This window comes from Oncorhynchus mykiss, chromosome 18 (genome assembly GCF_057628025.1).
Source record: "Oncorhynchus mykiss isolate SJ-2025 chromosome 18, ASM5762802v1, whole genome shotgun sequence".
Taxonomy (NCBI): Eukaryota; Metazoa; Chordata; class Actinopteri; order Salmoniformes; family Salmonidae; genus Oncorhynchus; species Oncorhynchus mykiss.
This window is the reverse complement of record NC_143039.1, coordinates 20,304,386-20,326,734: the sequence shown is the minus strand read 5'-3', so window position 1 is coordinate 20,326,734 and position 22,349 is coordinate 20,304,386. Positions and strand designations below refer to the sequence as shown.

The window sequence follows — 22,349 nt, the reverse complement described above, 5'->3', positions numbered from 1 at the left end:
ATGCTGTCTGCTGTTAGATGTATAGTTTAATATGCTGTCTACTGTTAGATATATAGTTTAATATGCTGTCTACTGTTAGATATATAGTTTAATATGATGTCTGCTGTTAGATATATAGTTTAATATGCTGTTAGATATATAGTTTAATATGATGTCTGCTGTTAGATATATAGTTTAATATGCTGTAAGATATATAGTTTAATATGCTGTAAGATATATAGTTTAATATGATGTCTGCTGTTAGATATATAGTTTAATATGCTGTTAGATATATAGTTTAATATGCTGTCTGCTGTTAGATATATAGTTTAATATGCTGTCTGCTGTTAGATATATAGTTTAATATGCTGTTAGATATATAGTTTAATATGCTGTCTGCTTTTAGATATATAGTTTAATATGCTGTTAGATATATAGTTTAATATGCTGTCTGCTGTTAGATATATAGTTTAATATGCTGTCTGCTGTTAGATGTTTAGTTTAATATGCTGTTAGATATTTAGTTTAATATGCTGTTAGATATATAGTTTAATATGATGTCTGCTGTTAGATATATAGTTTAATATGATGTCTGCTGTTAGATATATAGTTTAATATGCTGTTAGATATATAGTTTAATATGCTGTTAGATATATAGTTTAATATGCTGTTAGATATATAGTTTAATATGATGTCTACTGTTAGATATATAGTTTAATATGCTGTTAGATATATAGTTTAATATGCTGTTAGATATATAGTTTAATATGCTGTTAGATATATAGTTTAATATGCTGTTAGATATATAGTTTAATATGCTGTTAGATATATAGTTTAATATGCTGTTAGATATATAGTTTAATATGCTGTTAGATATATAGTTTAATATGCTGTCTGCTGTTAGATATATAGTTTAATATGCTGTTAGATATATAGTTTAATATGCTGTTAGATATATAGTTTAATATGCTGTAAGATATTTAGTTTAATATGCTGTTAGATATATAGTTTAATATGCTGTTAGATATATAGTTTAATATGCTGTCTGCTGTTAGATGTTTAGTTTAATATGCTGTAAGATATATAGTTTAATATGCTGTTAGATATATAGTTTAATATGCTGTCTGCTGTTAGATGTTTAGTTTAATATGCTGTAAGATATATAGTTTAATATGCTGTTAGATATATAGTTTAATATGCTGTTAGATATATAGTTTAATATGCTGTCTACTGTTAGATATATAGTTTAATATGCTGTTAGATATATAGTTTAATATGCTGTCTGCTGTTAGATATTTAGTTTAATATGCTGTTAGATATATAGTTTAATATGCTGTTAGATATATAGTTTAATATGCTGTTAGATATATAGTTTAATATGCTGTCTACTGTTAGATATATAGTTTAATATGCTGTTAGATATATAGTTTAATATGCTGTCTGCTGTTAGATATATAGTTTAATATGATGTCTGCTGTTAGATATATAGTTTAATATGCTGTTAGATATATAGTTTAATATGATGTCTGCTGTTAGATATATAGTTTAATATGCTGTCTGCTGTTAGATATATAGTTTAATATGCTGTAAGATATATAGTTTAATATGCTGTTAGATATATAGTTTAATATGCTGTCTGCTGTTAGATATATAGTGTAATATGCTGTTAGATATATAGTTTAATATGCTGTTAGATATATAGTTTAATATGCTGTTAGATATATAGTTTAATATGATGTCTGCTGTTAGATATATAGTTTAATATGCTGTTAGATATATAGTTTAATATGCTGTCTGCTGTTAGATATATAGTTTAATATGTTGTTAGATATATAGTTTAATATGCTGTCTGCTGTTAGATATATAGTTTAATATGCTGTTAGATATATAGTTTAATATGCTGTTAGATATATAGTTTAATATGCTGTTAGATATATAGTTTAATATGTTGTTAGATATATAGTTTAATATGATGTCTGCTGTTAGATATATAGTTTAATATGCTGTTAGATATATAGTTTAATATGCTGTAAGATATATAGTTTAATATGCTGTCTGCTGTTAGATATATAGTTTAATATGCTGTCTGCTGTTACATGTATAGTGTAATATGCTGTCTGCTGTTAGATATATAGTTTAATATGATGTCTACTGTTAGATATATAGTTTAATATGATGTCTGCTGTTAGATATATAGTTTAATATGCTGTCTACTGTTAGATATATAGTTTAATATGCTGTCTGCTGTTAGATATATAGTTTAATATGCTGTCTGCTGTTAGATATATAGTTTAATATGATGTCTGCTGTTAGATATATAGTTTAATATGATGTCTGCTGTTAGATATATAGTTTAATATGATGTCTGCTGTTAGATATATAGTTTAATATGCTGTCTGCTGTTAGATATATAGTTTAATATGCTGTCTGCTGTTAGATGTATAGTGTAATATCCTGTCAATAGTGTCCATGTCCTGTGAGACTCACTTGTCGCTGGCACACACTCTGAAACAGCCCATCAGTTGCTCAGCAGCTTTCTCCAGCATGTCTCCCAGTTTGCCTTTTCCCTTCCTCAGGAGCTGCTGCTCTGCCTGGAAAATCATTCTACAATCATCAAACCCCTCCTATAGGACAATACTACTACAATCATCAAACCCCTCCTATAGGACAATACTACTACAATCATCAAACCTCTCCTATAGGACAATAATACTACAATCATCAAACCCCTCCTATAGGACAATACTACTACAATCATCAAACCCCTCCTATAGGACAATACTACTACAATCATCAAACCTCTCCTATAGGACAATACTACTACAATCATCAAACCCCTCCTATAGGACAATACTACTACAATCATCAAACCTCTCCTATAGGACAATACTACTACAATCATCAAACCCCTCCTATACTACTACAATCATCAAACCCCTCCTATAGGACAATACTACTACAATCATCAAACCCCTCCTATAGGACAATACTACTACAATCATCAAACCCCTCCTATAGGACAATACTACTACAATCATCAAACCCCTCCTATACTACTACAATCATCAAACCCCTCCTATAGGACAATACTACTACAATCATCAAACCTCTCCTATAGGACAATACTACTACAATCATCAAACCTCTCCTATAGGACAATACTACTACAATCATCAAACCCCTCCTATAGGACAATACTACTACAATCATCAAACCCCTCCTATAGGACAATACTACTACAATCATCAAACCCCTCCTATAGGACAATACTACTACAATCATCAAACCTCTCCTATAGGACAATACTACTACAATCATCAAACCTCTCCTATAGGACAATACTACTACAATCATCAAACCCCTCCTATACTACTACAATCATCAAACCTCTCCTATAGGACAATACTACTACAATCATCAAACCCCTCCTATAGGACAATACTACTACAATCATCAAACCCCTCCTATAGGACAATACTACTACAATCATCAAACCCCTCCTATAGGACAATAATACTACAATCATCAAACCCCTCCTATACTACTACAATCATCAAACCCCTCCTATAGGACAATACTACTACAATCATCAAACCCCTCCTATAGGACAATACTACTACAATCATCAAACCCCTCCTATAGGACAATACTACTACAATCATCAAACCCCTCCTATAGGACAATAATACTACAATCATCAAACCTCTCCTATAGGACAATAATACTACAATCATCAAACCTCTCCTATAGGACAATACTACTACAATCATCAAACCCCTCCTATAGGACAATACTACTACAATCATCAAACCTCTCCTATAGGACAATACTACTACAATCATCAAACCCCTCCTATAGGACAATACTACTACAATCATCAAACCTCTCCTATAGGACAATACTACTACAATCATCAAACCCCTCCTATAGGACAATACTACTACAATCATCAAACCCCTCCTATACTACTACAATCATCAAACCCCTCCTATAGGACAATACTACTACAATCATCAAACCCCTCCTATAGGACAATACTACTACAATCATCAAACCCCTCCTATAGGACAATACTACTACAATCATCAAACCCCTCCTATAGGACAATACTACTACAATCATCAAACCTCTCCTATAGGACAATACTACTACAATCATCAAACCCCTCCTATAGGACAATACTACTACAATCATCAAACCCCTCCTATAGGACAATAATACTACAATCATCAAACCCCTCCTATAGGACAATAATACTACAATCATCAAACCCCTCCTATAGGACAATACTACTACAATCATCAAACCTCTCCTATAGGACAATACTACTACAATCATCAAACCCCTCCTATACTACTACAATCATCAAACCCCTCCTATAGGACAATAATACTACATTCATCAAACCCCTCCTATAGGACAATACTACTACAATCATCAAACCCCTCCTATAGGACAATACTACTACATCATCAAACCCCTCCTATAGGACAATACTACTACAATCATCAAACCCCTCCTATAGGACAATACTACTACAATCATCAAACCCCTCCTATAGGACAATACTACTACAATCATCAAACCCCTCCTATAGGACAATACTACTACAATCATCAAACCCCTCCTATACTACTACAATCATCAAACCCCTCCTATAGGACAATACTACTACAATCATCAAACCCCTCCTATAGGACAATACTACTACAATCATCAAACCCCTCCTATAGGACAATACTACTACAATCATCAAACCCCTCCTATAGGACAATACTACTACAATCATCAAACCTCTCCTATAGGACAATACTACTACAATCATCAAACCCCTCCTATAGGACAATACTACTACAATCATCAAACCCCTCCTATAGGACAATAATACTACAATCATCAAACCCCTCCTATAGGACAATAATACTACAATCATCAAACCCCTCCTATAGGACAATACTACTACAATCATCAAACCCCTCCTATACTACTACAATCATCAAACCCCTCCTATAGGACAATACTACTACAATCATCAAACCCCTCCTATAGGACAATACTACTACAATCATCAAACCCCTCCTATAGGACAATACTACTACAATCATCAAACCCCTCCTATAGGACAATACTACTACAATCATCAAACCTCTCCTATAGGACAATACTACTACAATCATCAAACCCCTCCTATAGGACAATACTACTACAATCATCAAACCCCTCCTATAGGACAATAATACTACAATCATCAAACCCCTCCTATAGGACAATAATACTACAATCATCAAACCCCTCCTATAGGACAATACTACTACAATCATCAAACCTCTCCTATAGGACAATACTACTACAATCATCAAACCCCTCCTATACTACTACAATCATCAAACCCCTCCTATACTACTACAATCATCAAACCCCTCCTATAGGACAATAATACTACATTCATCAAACCCCTCCTATAGGACAATACTACTACAATCATCAAACCCCTCCTATAGGACAATACTACTACAATCATCAAACCCCTCCTATAGGACAATACTACTACAATCATCAAACCCCTCCTATAGGACAATACTACTACAATCATCAAACCCCTCCTATACTACTACAATCATCAAACCTCTCCTATAGGACAATACTACTACAATCATCAAACCCCTCCTATAGGACAATACTACTACAATCATCAAACCCCTCCTATAGGACAATACTACTACAATCATCAAACCCCTCCTATAGGACAATACTACTACAATCATCAAACCCCTCCTATAGGACAATACTACTACAATCATCAAACCCCTCCTATAGGACAATACTACTACAATCATCAAACCCCTCCTATAGGACAATACTACTACAATCATCAAACCCCTCCTATAGGACAATACTACTACAATCATCAAACCCCTCCTATACTACTACAATCATCAAACCCCTCCTATAGGACAATACTACTACAATCATCAAACCCCTCCTATAGGACAATACTACTACAATCATCAAACCCCTCCTATAGGACAATACTACTACAATCATCAAACCCCTCCTATAGGACAATACTACTACAATCATCAAACCTCTCCTATAGGACAATACTACTACAATCATCAAACCCCTCCTATAGGACAATACTACTACAATCATCAAACCCCTCCTATAGGACAATACTACTACAATCATCAAACCCCTCCTATAGGACAATACTACTACAATCATCAAACCCCTCCTATAGGACAATACTACTACAATCATCAAACCCCTCCTATAGGACAATAATACTACAATCATCAAACCCCTCCTATAGGACAATAATACTACAATCATCAAACCCCTCCTATAGGACAATACTACTACAATCATCAAACCTCTCCTATAGGACAATACTACTACAATCATCAAACCCCTCCTATACTACTACAATCATCAAACCCCTCCTATACTACTACAATCATCAAACCCCTCCTATAGGACAATAATACTACATTCATCAAACCCCTCCTATAGGACAATACTACTACAATCATCAAACCCCTCCTATAGGACAATACTACTACAATCATCAAACCCCTCCTATAGGACAATACTACTACAATCATCAAACCCCTCCTATAGGACAATACTACTACAATCATCAAACCCCTCCTATACTACTACAATCATCAAACCTCTCCTATAGGACAATACTACTACAATCATCAAACCCCTCCTATAGGACAATACTACTACAATCATCAAACCCCTCCTATAGGACAATACTACTACAATCATCAAACCCCTCCTATAGGACAATACTACTACAATCATCAAACCCCTCCTATAGGACAATACTACTACAATCATCAAACCCCTCCTATAGGACAATACTACTACAATCATCAAACCCCTCCTATAGGACAATACTACTACAATCATCAAACCCCTCCTATAGGACAATACTACTACAATCATCAAACCCCTCCTATACTACTACAATCATCAAACCCCTCCTATAGGACAATACTACTACAATCATCAAACCCCTCCTATAGGACAATACTACTACAATCATCAAACCCCTCCTATAGGACAATACTACTACAATCATCAAACCCCTCCTATAGGACAATACTACTACAATCATCAAACCTCTCCTATAGGACAATACTACTACAATCATCAAACCCCTCCTATAGGACAATACTACTACAATCATCAAACCCCTCCTATAGGACAATAATACTACAATCATCAAACCCCTCCTATAGGACAATAATACTACAATCATCAAACCCCTCCTATAGGACAATACTACTACAATCATCAAACCTCTCCTATAGGACAATACTACTACAATCATCAAACCCCTCCTATACTACTACAATCATCAAACCCCTCCTATAGGACAATAATACTACATTCATCAAACCCCTCCTATAGGACAATACTACTACAATCATCAAACCCCTCCTATAGGACAATACTACTACAATCATCAAACCCCTCCTATAGGACAATACTACTACAATCATCAAACCCCTCCTATAGGACAATACTACTACAATCATCAAACCCCTCCTATAGGACAATACTACTACAATCATCAAACCCCTCCTATAGGACAATACTACTACAATCATCAAACCCCTCCTATAGGACAATACTACTACAATCATCAAACCCCTCCTATAGGACAATAATACTACAATCATCAAACCCCTCCTATAGGACAATACTACTACAATCATCAAACCCCTCCTATAGGACAATACTACTACAATCATCAAACCCCTCCTATAGGACAATACTACTACAATCATCAAACCCCTCCTATAGGACAATACTACTACAATCATCAAACCCCTCCTATACTACTACAATCATCAAACCCCTCCTATAGGACAATACTACTACAATCATCAAACCCCTCCTATAGGACAATAATACTACAATCATCAAACCCCTCCTATACTACTACAATCATCAAACCCCTCCTATAGGACAATACTACTACAATCATCAAACCCCTCCTATAGGACAATACTACTACAATCATCAAACCCCTCCTATAGGACAATAATACTACAATCATCAAACCCCTCCTATACTACTACAATCATCAAACCTCTCCTATAGGACAATACTACTACAATCATCAAACCCCTCCTATAGGACAATAATACTACAATCATCAAACCCCTCCTATACTACTACAATCATCAAACCCCTTCTATAGGACAATACTACTACAATCATCAAACCCCTCCTATAGGACAATACTACTACAATCATCAAACCCCTCCTATAGGACAATACTACTACAATCATCAAACCCCTCCTATAGGACAATACTACTACAATCATCAAACCCCTCCTATACTACTACAATCATCAAACCCCTCCTATAGGACAATACTACTACAATCATCAAACCCCTCCTATAGGACAATACTACTACAATCATCAAACCCCTCCTATAGGACAATACTACTACAATCATCAAACCCCTCCTATAGGACAATACTACTACAATCATCAAACCCCTCCTATAGGACAATACTACTACAATCATCAAACCCCTCCTATAGGACAATAATACTACAATCATCAAACCCCTCCTATAGGACAATAATACTACAATCATCAAACCCCTCCTATAGGACAATACTACTACAATCATCAAACCCCTCCTATACTACTACAATCATCAAACCCCTCCTATAGGACAATACTACTACAATCATCAAACCCCTCCTATAGGACAATACTACTACAATCATCAAACCCCTCCTATAGGACAATACTACTACAATCATCAAACCCCTCCTATAGGACAATACTACTACAATCATCAAACCTCTCCTATAGGACAATACTACTACAATCATCAAACCCCTCCTATAGGACAATACTACTACAATCATCAAACCCCTCCTATAGGACAATAATACTACAATCATCAAACCCCTCCTATAGGACAATAATACTACAATCATCAAACCCCTCCTATAGGACAATACTACTACAATCATCAAACCTCTCCTATAGGACAATACTACTACAATCATCAAACCCCTCCTATACTACTACAATCATCAAACCCCTCCTATACTACTACAATCATCAAACCCCTCCTATAGGACAATAATACTACATTCATCAAACCCCTCCTATAGGACAATACTACTACAATCATCAAACCCCTCCTATAGGACAATACTACTACAATCATCAAACCCCTCCTATAGGACAATACTACTACAATCATCAAACCCCTCCTATAGGACAATACTACTACAATCATCAAACCCCTCCTATACTACTACAATCATCAAACCTCTCCTATAGGACAATACTACTACAATCATCAAACCCCTCCTATAGGACAATACTACTACAATCATCAAACCCCTCCTATAGGACAATACTACTACAATCATCAAACCCCTCCTATAGGACAATACTACTACAATCATCAAACCCCTCCTATAGGACAATACTACTACAATCATCAAACCCCTCCTATAGGACAATACTACTACAATCATCAAACCCCTCCTATAGGACAATACTACTACAATCATCAAACCCCTCCTATAGGACAATACTACTACAATCATCAAACCCCTCCTATACTACTACAATCATCAAACCCCTCCTATAGGACAATACTACTACAATCATCAAACCCCTCCTATAGGACAATACTACTACAATCATCAAACCCCTCCTATAGGACAATACTACTACAATCATCAAACCCCTCCTATAGGACAATACTACTACAATCATCAAACCTCTCCTATAGGACAATACTACTACAATCATCAAACCCCTCCTATAGGACAATACTACTACAATCATCAAACCCCTCCTATAGGACAATACTACTACAATCATCAAACCCCTCCTATAGGACAATACTACTACAATCATCAAACCCCTCCTATAGGACAATACTACTACAATCATCAAACCCCTCCTATAGGACAATAATACTACAATCATCAAACCCCTCCTATAGGACAATAATACTACAATCATCAAACCCCTCCTATAGGACAATACTACTACAATCATCAAACCTCTCCTATAGGACAATACTACTACAATCATCAAACCCCTCCTATACTACTACAATCATCAAACCCCTCCTATACTACTACAATCATCAAACCCCTCCTATAGGACAATAATACTACATTCATCAAACCCCTCCTATAGGACAATACTACTACAATCATCAAACCCCTCCTATAGGACAATACTACTACAATCATCAAACCCCTCCTATAGGACAATACTACTACAATCATCAAACCCCTCCTATAGGACAATACTACTACAATCATCAAACCCCTCCTATACTACTACAATCATCAAACCTCTCCTATAGGACAATACTACTACAATCATCAAACCCCTCCTATAGGACAATACTACTACAATCATCAAACCCCTCCTATAGGACAATACTACTACAATCATCAAACCCCTCCTATAGGACAATACTACTACAATCATCAAACCCCTCCTATAGGACAATACTACTACAATCATCAAACCCCTCCTATAGGACAATACTACTACAATCATCAAACCCCTCCTATAGGACAATACTACTACAATCATCAAACCCCTCCTATAGGACAATACTACTACAATCATCAAACCCCTCCTATACTACTACAATCATCAAACCCCTCCTATAGGACAATACTACTACAATCATCAAACCCCTCCTATAGGACAATACTACTACAATCATCAAACCCCTCCTATAGGACAATACTACTACAATCATCAAACCCCTCCTATAGGACAATACTACTACAATCATCAAACCTCTCCTATAGGACAATACTACTACAATCATCAAACCCCTCCTATAGGACAATACTACTACAATCATCAAACCCCTCCTATAGGACAATAATACTACAATCATCAAACCCCTCCTATAGGACAATAATACTACAATCATCAAACCCCTCCTATAGGACAATACTACTACAATCATCAAACCTCTCCTATAGGACAATACTACTACAATCATCAAACCCCTCCTATACTACTACAATCATCAAACCCCTCCTATAGGACAATAATACTACATTCATCAAACCCCTCCTATAGGACAATACTACTACAATCATCAAACCCCTCCTATAGGACAATACTACTACAATCATCAAACCCCTCCTATAGGACAATACTACTACAATCATCAAACCCCTCCTATACTACTACAATCATCAAACCTCTCCTATAGGACAATACTACTACAATCATCAAACCCCTCCTATAGGACAATACTACTACAATCATCAAACCCCTCCTATAGGACAATACTACTACAATCATCAAACCCCTCCTATAGGACAATACTACTACAATCATCAAACCCCTCCTATAGGACAATACTACTACAATCATCAAACCCCTCCTATAGGACAATACTACTACAATCATCAAACCCCTCCTATAGGACAATACTACTACAATCATCAAACCCCTCCTATAGGACAATACTACTACAATCATCAAACCCCTCCTATAGGACAATACTACTACAATCATCAAACCCCTCCTATAGGACAATACTACTACAATCATCAAACCCCTCCTATAGGACAATACTACTACAATCATCAAACCCCTCCTATAGGACAATACTACTACAATCATCAAACCCCTCCTATAGGACAATACTACTACAATCATCAAACCCCTCCTATACTACTACAATCATCAAACCCCTCCTATAGGACAATACTACTACAATCATCAAACCCCTCCTATAGGACAATAATACTACAATCATCAAACCCCTCCTATACTACTACAATCATCAAACCCCTCCTATAGGACAATACTACTACAATCATCAAACCCCTCCTATAGGACAATACTACTACAATCATCAAACCCCTCCTATAGGACAATAATACTACAATCATCAAACCCCTCCTATACTACTACAATCATCAAACCTCTCCTATAGGACAATACTACTACAATCATCAAACCCCTCCTATAGGACAATAATACTACAATCATCAAACCCCTCCTATACTACTACAATCATCAAACCCCTTCTATAGGACAATACTACTACAATCATCAAACCCCTCCTATAGGACAATACTACTACAATCATCAAACCCCTCCTATAGGACAATACTACTACAATCATCAAACCCCTCCTATAGGACAATACTACTACAATCATCAAACCCCTCCTATAGGACAATACTACTACAATCATCAAACCCCTCCTATAGGACAATACTACTACAATCATCAAACCCCTCCTATAGGACAATACTACTACAATCATCAAACCTCTCCTATAGGACAATACTACTACAATCATCAAACCCCTCCTATAGGACAATACTACTACAATCATCAAACCCCTCCTATAGGACAATACTACTACAATCATCAAACCCCTCCTATAGGACAATACTACTACAATCATCAAACCTCTCCTATAGGACAATACTACTACAATCATCAAACCCCTCCTATAGGACATTACTACTACAATCATCAAACCTCTCCTATACTACTACAATCATCAAACCTCTCCTATAGGACAATACTACTACAATCATCAAACCCCTCCTATAGGACATTACTACTACAATCATCAAACCTCTCCTATACTACTACAATCATCAAACCCCTCCTATAGGACAATAATACTACAATCATCAAACCCCTCCTATAGGACAATAATACTACAATCATCAAACCTCTCCTTTAGGACATGACTTTTCCATCACTGGGTCAGAAGCATTTTAGAGCACAATAGTTTATGTTCACTTACATTGTTGGCAAATATCCGCAGGTCCAGCGTAACAGCGAACATCACTGGCAAGGCCCTAAACAGCACATAGAGCAGTCATCCTACAGACGTGTATATGTAGAATAGAAAAACACTAAGGCCAAATTGATCAAAAATGTAATTTTACATGCTTATCCTTACCAGTTCTCCTCTTTGTGAGATTGGAAGGCCCTCAAGAATGACGTAGAAAGTCAAGGACGAACCGCAGAGAAACCATGACAGAACAGTTTGGAAATGGACCAGTCGATAGCACGATATGTGCTTTCGCATATATCTTGTGTGTATGTATATATTTGTCAGGCAGGGATGGGGAGTGATGAGAATATGTATCCAAAGTAATCTCCAGAAATGCCAAAAGGATATTGGACCACCAACGTCTGACATTTGTACGCCTCAACAAAGTCGTGGTTGGACACTGCATAGGTGCACCTCAAGTGTGCTGCAACCATCTCATCGTACGGGACTTCCAGCACCTGTTGGCACTTCTCCTCTGGACTGGCGAGCTGCAGGCATACATACAGTCATGTTTCTAGAGCAAAACACAGAGGGTGTTATCTGAAGAGATACAAGTGTAACAACAGGTCAGCAGGACTTGAAGGCATGGAAGGTTCAGGCAGCCTGAATAGCCTCACCTGGAGACGTGGGTTAGCCACATGTGGGTGTTTGAATGACAGCAGTTCTGCACAAAAACTCCCCTCATGATTATCAATGGCCTCATACACCTGGGAACAGGTAAGCAACATGGTGTGAACTGAGCATGCGTGACTAGTGGTGAACACAAAGAATAGCTAAATGAAAGTTTGTGCTAAGGAAGAAGACTGCTAGCTATATGGGTTCACTTGATAACCGGTAAGATAAAATAGAAAAATGGCTACCTGTTGGAGATACTGGTTGATTGTTATGTGCGCCATTGCAGCCAGGGATGTGAACCTACGAAAAAGTTTAAATAATAAAACAGATATTGAAGCAAATCCGCTAAGCGGCAAAAGCTCTGAATCTGACAACATCATAACTACTGTGCTATGGCTATTGGCAATTTATCTAGCTAGTTAACGTTACTAGTAGATTAGCTAAGAATTTAATTCAGTATCACAACGAGTGTGATGATTAAATTGGGATCAATATAATGTAACTTTTTTGTATCGTTTTAACTAACGCTAGCTAGGTAGCATGCATTCATTCATTAACTGTCAAGGACCGCTAGATTGTAGCTGATAATGATACATCAACGTGTAACTAACGTTAGCTAGCTAGTTTACAAAGCCAGTGGTCCCCAATTCTTTTCGGTTATTGTACCACGAATATAATGTTATGTTGCTCTGCCCAGAGTACTGTACCCCCCTCATGCTCATTTTACCAGTAAAAGCCTATAGTCTCATGAGTCTTCTCAAGTATCCCCTGTAGATAAGCCAGGGCTCCCTAGTACCTACCCCTGGTTGGTTGGGAACCACTGTACTAACCTAATGGCATAATTCCAATGTATCCATAGCTACCTGTTGTGGTTAAATTTCTGTTTAAAATGTATTCGCGTTGTTGAGCTGTAGCTACACAAATCACTTCCGGGTCAATGTATTCCTTCAGCCTTCAAAATAAAGGTCCCCCCACGTACTACAATAGTCTAGCTATAACTTTGTCGCCTCCCTGTGCTTATTAGAAGCTATGCACAATGAAATCTCTGCTCTCGCAATCTCTCGCTCTCATACACACACACACACACACACACACACACAGTGCCTCCGTGATCTATGATGTGTCTGGCCCTGTTGGAGGGAGTGTTTCACGCTACGCTGTGTGATTAATGGAGGAGTGAGAATGGGCTCTTAAAATAGAACCTGCAGAGTGCCGCTAGCCTTGTGTGTCTGTGTGTGTGTGTTCCTGTGTGTCCTGCAAACCTGTTCACAATGTTATGATATCAAAGTGATTCTACCTTCCTCAGCTCAGCACGTGGCCCAGTCCCTCCCCCTCCACTCCCTCTAACCCCATCCACTCCCTCTAACCACTCCACTGTCTATAACCCCCTCCACTGTCTCTAACCCCCTCCACTGTCTCTAACCCCCTCCACTGTCTCTAAACCCCTCCACTGTCTCTAACCCCATCCACTGTCTCTAACCCCATCCACTCCCTCTAACCCCCTCCACTGTCTCTAACCCCCTCCAATCCCTCCAACCCCTCCACCATCTCTAACCCCCTCCACTCTCTCCATTCTCTATCATTCTGCAGCTCCTCTTCTCAGGTTGCTGAGGTATCACAGCAACATATTGGATCCCAGCCGGGGTATGGATTGCCAGCATGCCCTCTAAAGTGACTTTGGTATAGGCCATGAAGCCGTGTGTGTGTGTGTGTGTGTGTGTGTGTCGGAGGGAGAGAGGCTTCCCAATGGGAGCCTTGCAACATCCAGAGATGCCAACATAGCACAGCTAGAACAAGGACACTGTAGGTGACACTGCAGTAACTTCAGTTCTCTGAAAGACCTGTCAAAATCATACATGTTAAATATCTTTGCCCTCATAAAACAACAGTGCTGTCATTACATCCAAGAACATCTGCTTACTGTAGATTCCGCAGCTGTCCCCTCTGTTGCCTAGCAACCTGCTGCCCCTGTTTTGATGATGTCAAACTCAGGAGTCACATCAGTAATAGCCAGGCGTCTATTTGAGGTCGCTGCTGGGCACAATTGTGACAAGGTTTCAGAAGATTTTCAATTTCGGCACACCAAAAGCTCTTCATCCCTCCTTCATCCCACTCAGTGTCTTTGTACAGACGCAACGGAAATGCCACCAATGTACGTACACTGACTGCAAATGACTCTCCTTACTAGGACTCTTTCGAATTGCTGTCTCATTCCGTGTTCAGGGGAGCTGTATGAGAAAGCTCTCTTTTTGTCCCCACAATACCTCAGAGAGCATCTTTTTTTCCGGGTACCTCTGATGGGAAAGACAGGGTAAAGTATCACATTGAACGCTGCTACCCAGAGACAAAAATGAGTACAAACTGTACTCTGTACTCTGTACTGTAAAACCTGTTTGGCATAGCAACATATAAGGAGCCTATAAACTCTTAATATAGCTTTGTGTTTACAGGGAGCCATACAGTCTGTATACTGTAAATAAAACCCCTATTTGATCTTCCTCTACATTTTGCTGTGCTGGCATGAGTGTTATTGTGCTAGAGCTCGTCTGATGGGCGTTTCATGTCGTGGCTGACACTAGTTGACTCTCGTGTGAAATCCTAATCCACTCAGTTTGAATAACCGTCCAAAATTACCTTCTCTTTTTTAAAGGGCAATTCCGCCACTTTTCAACCTCATAATCATTATCTCCAGCAACATACCAGTGTCTACATACTGAATGTGAAAATGTCATGTTTCTATGATCTGTGGTTAAAAAGATCCTAAAAACAATGCTTCTCTGTGACATCACAGGGTTGGATTAAAATGAAGGAAAAACTGTGATTTTCAAAAGTTTCTAGCCTGGGGGAAAGTATTTTCTTGCTCCCCACACAACTGCAAATTGAATTGTGTTTTAAAATCACAGTTTAAAATGCTTTTACTTTTGATGATGTCATCGGGTAGAACTTCTTAACTTTATATATTTTTACAAAACGAAAAGAAATGGTCGGTTTTCAAAAATGCATACACTGGTATTGTGCTGGAGATAATAAATATGAGGTTGAAAAGTGGTGGAATTACCCTTTAAGTGGTGCTTAATAGAGTCTGAGTGCTCTTCATAAGGACATTTTGCCTGCTAAAAAAAAGTAGCATAGAAAGTAGAAATCTTTACGTGTGCCCCATCACTATTGTGTGACAGCATATCAGTCGGTGATGTGAATGGAGCAAACCACAGTACAGCAAATCCCCAAGCTCTGTTACTGTTGAGCTGTTGAGCTGCCCCCTGCTGGCAGGGCCAATCCCCGGCCGTAAGCCAAGGTTGTGCTAGCCCCTCTGCTGATGGGGCCAGCCACTGGTCATGGACCGGGGTTGAGCTGGCCCACCATTGTGTAGGAAGCCTAGGGGGTGAGTTGATGGGGAGGCCAGACCCTGGTCGTGGACTGAGGCTGGTAGGTGGCCTCCCGGCAGGGTGTTCGTAAAGGGCTGAATGCAGGTGAGCAATTGGCTTGGTCACGGCTCTATGTCAGTTTTTGGAGTTCTTTGCTAATAGGCCGCATTCCAATTTGGGTGTCTGGGCCCATACATGGAGTTCCTCCTCCGGGCAACTTCCAATATGAAAGTCTGTACCCATATATGGAGTTCCTGCTCTAAGGCTGAATTTCAATACCCGAGACAATGTCCATATATGGAACTTCCTGCTGTGGATTAGCTGTGTTGTCTGAAGCTTAAAGCTCTTCTCACGAAACTGCGTTATAAACTAGACTCATGAGGTCGGCTGTCAGATTAGTTTGTGTGATGATGAGACATACAGTAACTGCACACATGCATAATTTACAATAGGCCCAGTCCAGCCGACGAGGGCAGAGGAACCTTATGTTGACCTCAGTCTGACCTTCCTGTCACATAACTTGTAATTACTAATGAGTTAAATTGATAGAAAAGTAGATTAAAAATACTTATTTTTGTGAATTGACATGAATCAAGGTTTTCTACTGGTGTCCCTCTGACAGATGCACTATAATACTGCATATTACTCACATTAGTGTTGACCTTAGTTAATTACCCTGTAACGTCAGCTTTAGCTGACTCATTTAGTTTTGCTATTCTACTTTCCCTACCTCTTTTAATTAGGTAAATTTGAATAAAAAAATCCCAGGAAGCTATTAAGTAAAAAATAGTTAGATAAATGTCTTAGAATATATGACAACATGTATTAAATACATTTGCTCTCACAGGTGACAATGCTGCTTTGCATTGCATATTCTGTGGATATTGGGTTAACAAAGCCACCTGAAAAAGTGGCAGCCAGTAAGAAATATCATAGAATTACAAATTAGAATACTAGAATGGAGATGAACCTTCTTATGATGGTCCAAAGGTCAGCCATGTTGGTCGACCACGGTTTGCCAGTGCTGTGATAAGACATTTAGTAAAACAATCAATGTGAAGAATTTATCTGCACTGTATGTTTTTTAGCTAGCTAGCCAGCCAATTTGAGAAGAACGATTCCATACATTTTTCAAATTAATTCAGTGATAATGCCCGAGAAGCCGGTGTTTGGAGGATACATTGGCATGGGTGTAGATAGGCCCGAGACGAAGTCAATTTATTCTCCAAACACCGTCTTCAAGGGTATTATCACTTTCATACAACTGGTTACCAACATATTCAAATAGTGATTGACATATTTGCATTACAAACTTTATTTTAATGAATTTATTCATACTGTTTCATCCTTCCACAAGATGTAGTCCTGACACAAATCTAGGGTTGCTATCCAAGCCGGCTGGTTGCTCGTTCTATTGGTTCGGTTGCTTGAGACGCGACCCAGTCGTTCAGTCTTTTTCTTCTGTATCTATGGACACAATCCTGTTGTCGTGTCTTTGGCTATGCCGGATTAAGTGATATGACATGCTATTCTATAAAATAATTTATCCGTAATTAATATTACCTGATTGAGCTAATCATGTAAATGTAATTAACTAGAGAGTCGGGCACCACGAAATAATATTTATCTTCCGAATAAACTCCTAAAGACCTAGTAATATTTTACATCAATAGCAGTCAATATTAATCGTCATCTTAATTCAGTCTCATCTGAAAGTTGTAAATTCTTGGTTATCTGCACGAACCCTGGCTATCAAGTTGAATCAGCAATACAAAATTGGGTGTCATTATTTATTTACTAAATACCTAACGAATCACACAGAATTACACATACACATATTTAAATCATAACTTGATTACAAATTACGTCATAAAGGAAAACGTCCCTTGCGGGCAGAACAGATATGACAGCTTGTTACACAAAAGCAAAGGGCTGGGTTTGAGTGAAAGAGCGGGAAGACTGAGGAACAAAGGGCGAAGCTGTGCTATCGTAAATAAAGTATCTTATGCATTCTAAATTACCGCCCATTTGGAAAAGGAAAATGCAATAAATATTTACTCTGAGCTGCGTTTCGGTAGGTTGGTGGTAGATGGAAGGCCGTGTTGCCCAACCGAGTCCTTTGTCCTTTGAAGAATGTCTCTGCTGGTAAATTGAGTACGTTGTAGTAACGTCATTGTGTGGTAGACGGGATACTCTCTCGGTTCCTTCCTAACCCTAGTTTGCAGCGGCTGTTGCTATCTCAACGGTTAGGAGGTATCAGTTCTGTAGTGAATAAGAGTTAAAAGTTCATACCATTCGCAACCAAAGCTCACGCTGATGTTGGCTTCGTTCTGTAGTTATTATCTGAATTATTCTGACATCGTACCGTCGTCCCCACATCCTCGAAACAGGAGGTTATATTGTCGTCAAGGCTTTATATAGGAAGGGAGAGGAGGGCGTGTTTGAAAAGTTTTATAGCCCATGTCCCTTCACAGGGGCGGGCCACTGATTGAGCAGAGCCATACCTTATGAAAACCCAAATCTCACATTTTAGAAGCTAAAATCACATTTCATCCCATCACAAATAATTTCATATTCAAACATTTAAATTTAACAACAATTCTATGTGAATCCGATAACTCTGATGTGTAGACTTTCCACTGTAGAGTTTATGTCATCTTATCATTGATGAGAATGTCTCAGATGACAACTGAACTGACATCATATTAATTAAGTACCACTGCATATGATCAATTGGTTGGATTTCCAGAATATAGTTAATTTCCCCCCACCTTCTGATGTTCCTAGAATCTCTATGTTAACCAAGGGTTTTGCAAATGTAACATCAGTAGGGTAGAGAGAGAAAAAAGGGGGGAAGAGGTATTTATGACTGTCATAAACCTACCCCCAGGCCAACGTCATGACACTGTCGTTCATTCTAAATGTTCCATTGCCATACTGGCTGGAAACGTTCTTACCCCTTGCTTGCTAGCTAGTCAACTACGGCCAACTGTTGTTCAGAGGAGCTAGCCAACATCACAGCTAACACAATCACTTCAAGCTGTAAAGACTGCTAACTAGCTGCACGTTTTACCTTTTTTCAATTGACAGTTCTTTGTATATATCCATAAAAATGATGCCAGCTGATTCATGATTTCGACTGGCAGAGAAACGCTGCCTGTCTGCTTCGTCCCGACTCCCGACACGATCATTACTATGGGACAGCTGAAGATCTAATTTGAATATTGAAACAATGTTGCAAATGTCAAAGAGACAGACAGGAAGATGTATACAAATCTCCACGGTTGAAAACTAAATGTTGGTCTACAATAGGTATTCCCTAACTGGGGCACCACCAGGGGTACGCACAATGCCATCGGGGGTACACCAAATAAAAATGTGATAAACAAATTCCAACCGGGCTATACCTTTAGGTGAGGTTCTTTTCTCGCCTGAGTAGCCTTGCTTCACTGCTAAAAATCTAATTAAACCATCTAGTGTTCAGCAAAATAGCAACACAATGTCAAATACAGGTAGCCTAGTCAAATAATTAACATCCAATCACATTAACTGTTACTCTCTCACGGGAATTCCACTAACGGTCCGTATGTAGCCAAACGTAGCTGCTGCTCATGTTGGTATCTGTACTGATGGCGCAAAAGCCATGACAGGGAGACATAGTGGAGTGCTAACGCGCGTGCAAGCAGTATCTTCCGACGCCACTTGGGTACACTGCAGCATCCACCTAGAGGCTCTTGCTGCCAAGGGAATGACTGACAGTTTGAAAAACATTTTGGACTCTACAGTGAAAATGATTAACTTTGTTAAAGCAAAGCGCCTGAACCCTGGTGTATTTTCTGCACTATGCAATGATATGGGCAGCGACCATGTAACTCTTTTACAACATACAGAAGTGTGCTTGTTATCAAAGGGCAAAGTATTGTTTTTTTTAATTTTGACGAGCTTAAAGTTTTCTTTACTGACCATAATTTTCACTTGCATGATGATGCGTTTCTCACACAACTGGCCTATCTGGGTGATGTTTCTTCTCACCTGAATGATCTGAATCTAGGATTACAGGGACTCTCTGCAACTATATTCAATGTGCGAGACAAAATTGAGGCTATGATTAAGAAGTTGGAGCTCTTCTCTGTCTGCATTAACAAGGACAACACACAGGTCTTTCCATCATTGTATGATTTGTTTGTGTGCAAATGAACTCAAGCTTCCGGACAATGTCAAATGTGATATAGCGAAACGGATGACACAAACAACTGGATTGGTTATTCCTTTCATGCCCTGCCTCCAGTCCACTTAACGATATCTGAACAAGAGAGCCTCATCGAAATTGAAACAAGCTGTTCTGTGAAAATGGAATTGAATCAGAAGCCACCGCCAGATTTCTGGATTGGGCTGTGCTCAGAGTATCCTGCCTTGGTAATTCGCACTTTGCAACCACGCACCTATGTGAGAGTGGATTCTCGTCCCACACTGGCATAAAAACTACATACAGGCACAGATTGTGTGTGGAAAATAATTTAAGACTATCTCCAATACAACCCAACACTGCAGAGTTATGTGCATCCTTTCAAGCGCACCCTTCTCATTAACCTGTGGTGAATTATTCACAATTAATAAAAGGTTTAGTAATTTAATAGGATGTCTATGAGAGTTATCAGCAATAACAAAAACTAGTACACTCTTAGTCTTCCAAAAGGGTTCTTCGGTTGTCCCCATAGAATAACCATTTTGGGTTCCATATAGAACCCTCTGTGAAAAGTGTTTTTACATGGAACCCAAAAGTGTTCTACCTTTTGTTACTGAGCTCCAGAGCCTGAGCATTCTGCAGCTGAGGTCTACTGTTTCAGCCTGTGATGTGTACTTTCTGCATATAGTGGCACATTCTATAGGGCCGCAGAGTCCTGAGTATAAGTCTAGTCAGCAGTAAGGATCAATGCACACTCATCTTCCTATACTGTGGATTGTTTTCCCTGTAAGAGAGAAAGCTAAGATTTCAGACAACTTGTGCTGCAGTGAAAGTGGCAGATATGGAAACTCATGTTGTTTCTGATTAGTAGTTCTGTAGCTGTTGAAAGTGGTTCATTTCTCAGGTGTAGTGACACGTCAAGTGAGTGATCTCCCTTGTGACTGAAGGCGGTGTCTAGTAACCTTGATGCGAGTCACTTTCTCATTGGATGGAGTGTCACAGAGTTCACCTACTGCATGGCAGTAATATGGAGAGGCACGGTGCAGCCTTTGCCTCTATTTATCATCCTGCCATGACGCAGAGCAGGTGAGGCGAGATGCAGCAGGAAGAGGGAAGGAGGGAGATAAAGGATGATAAGTCATAGGAATCTAAAACCGTCCATAGTTTGCAGAGAAATGAAACTCTTACAGTTTGCATAATAGATCAAATATGGATAAAATAGAATTATACTCCTAGACACAATGGGTACAGTAATACATTATGAGGAGTTATGGGTGTGGTGGTTGCTAGGTGCTTATTTCCCAGTTGTGTTCTTGTGTGTGTTTAGTGTGTTCTGTAAGCATTGTCTGCA

At 38.5% G+C, this 22,349-nt stretch overlaps 1 protein-coding gene across 5 annotated transcripts in view; it reads right to left on the bottom strand.

Annotated features, from left to right (window-relative positions):
* The window catches only part of LOC110527205 (PCI domain-containing protein 2), a 74,419-nt gene extending 59,846 nt beyond the window's left edge, over nt 1-14,573 (bottom strand). The window contains exons 1-7 of one of the 5 annotated variants that reach the window (XM_036951353.2): nt 14,311-14,573; nt 13,693-13,747; nt 13,450-13,539; nt 13,181-13,320; nt 12,959-13,000; nt 12,800-12,854; nt 2,467-2,570 (exon numbers count right to left, since the gene is read on the bottom strand). In XM_036951353.2, the coding sequence (XP_036807248.1) occupies nt 2,467-2,570; nt 12,800-12,854; nt 12,959-13,000; nt 13,181-13,320; nt 13,450-13,539; nt 13,693-13,728 (467 nt within the window). In that variant the 5' untranslated portion in view covers nt 13,729-13,747; nt 14,311-14,573. Of the gene's footprint in view, nt 1-2,466; nt 2,571-12,799; nt 12,855-12,958; nt 13,001-13,180; nt 13,321-13,449; nt 13,540-13,692; nt 13,748-14,058 lie in introns of all 5 variants that reach the window. The other 4 variants (XM_036951354.2, XM_036951355.2, XM_036951356.2 and 1 more) reach the window with 4 other exon arrangements.
* Between the last annotated feature and the right edge of the window lie 7,776 nt (nt 14,574-22,349).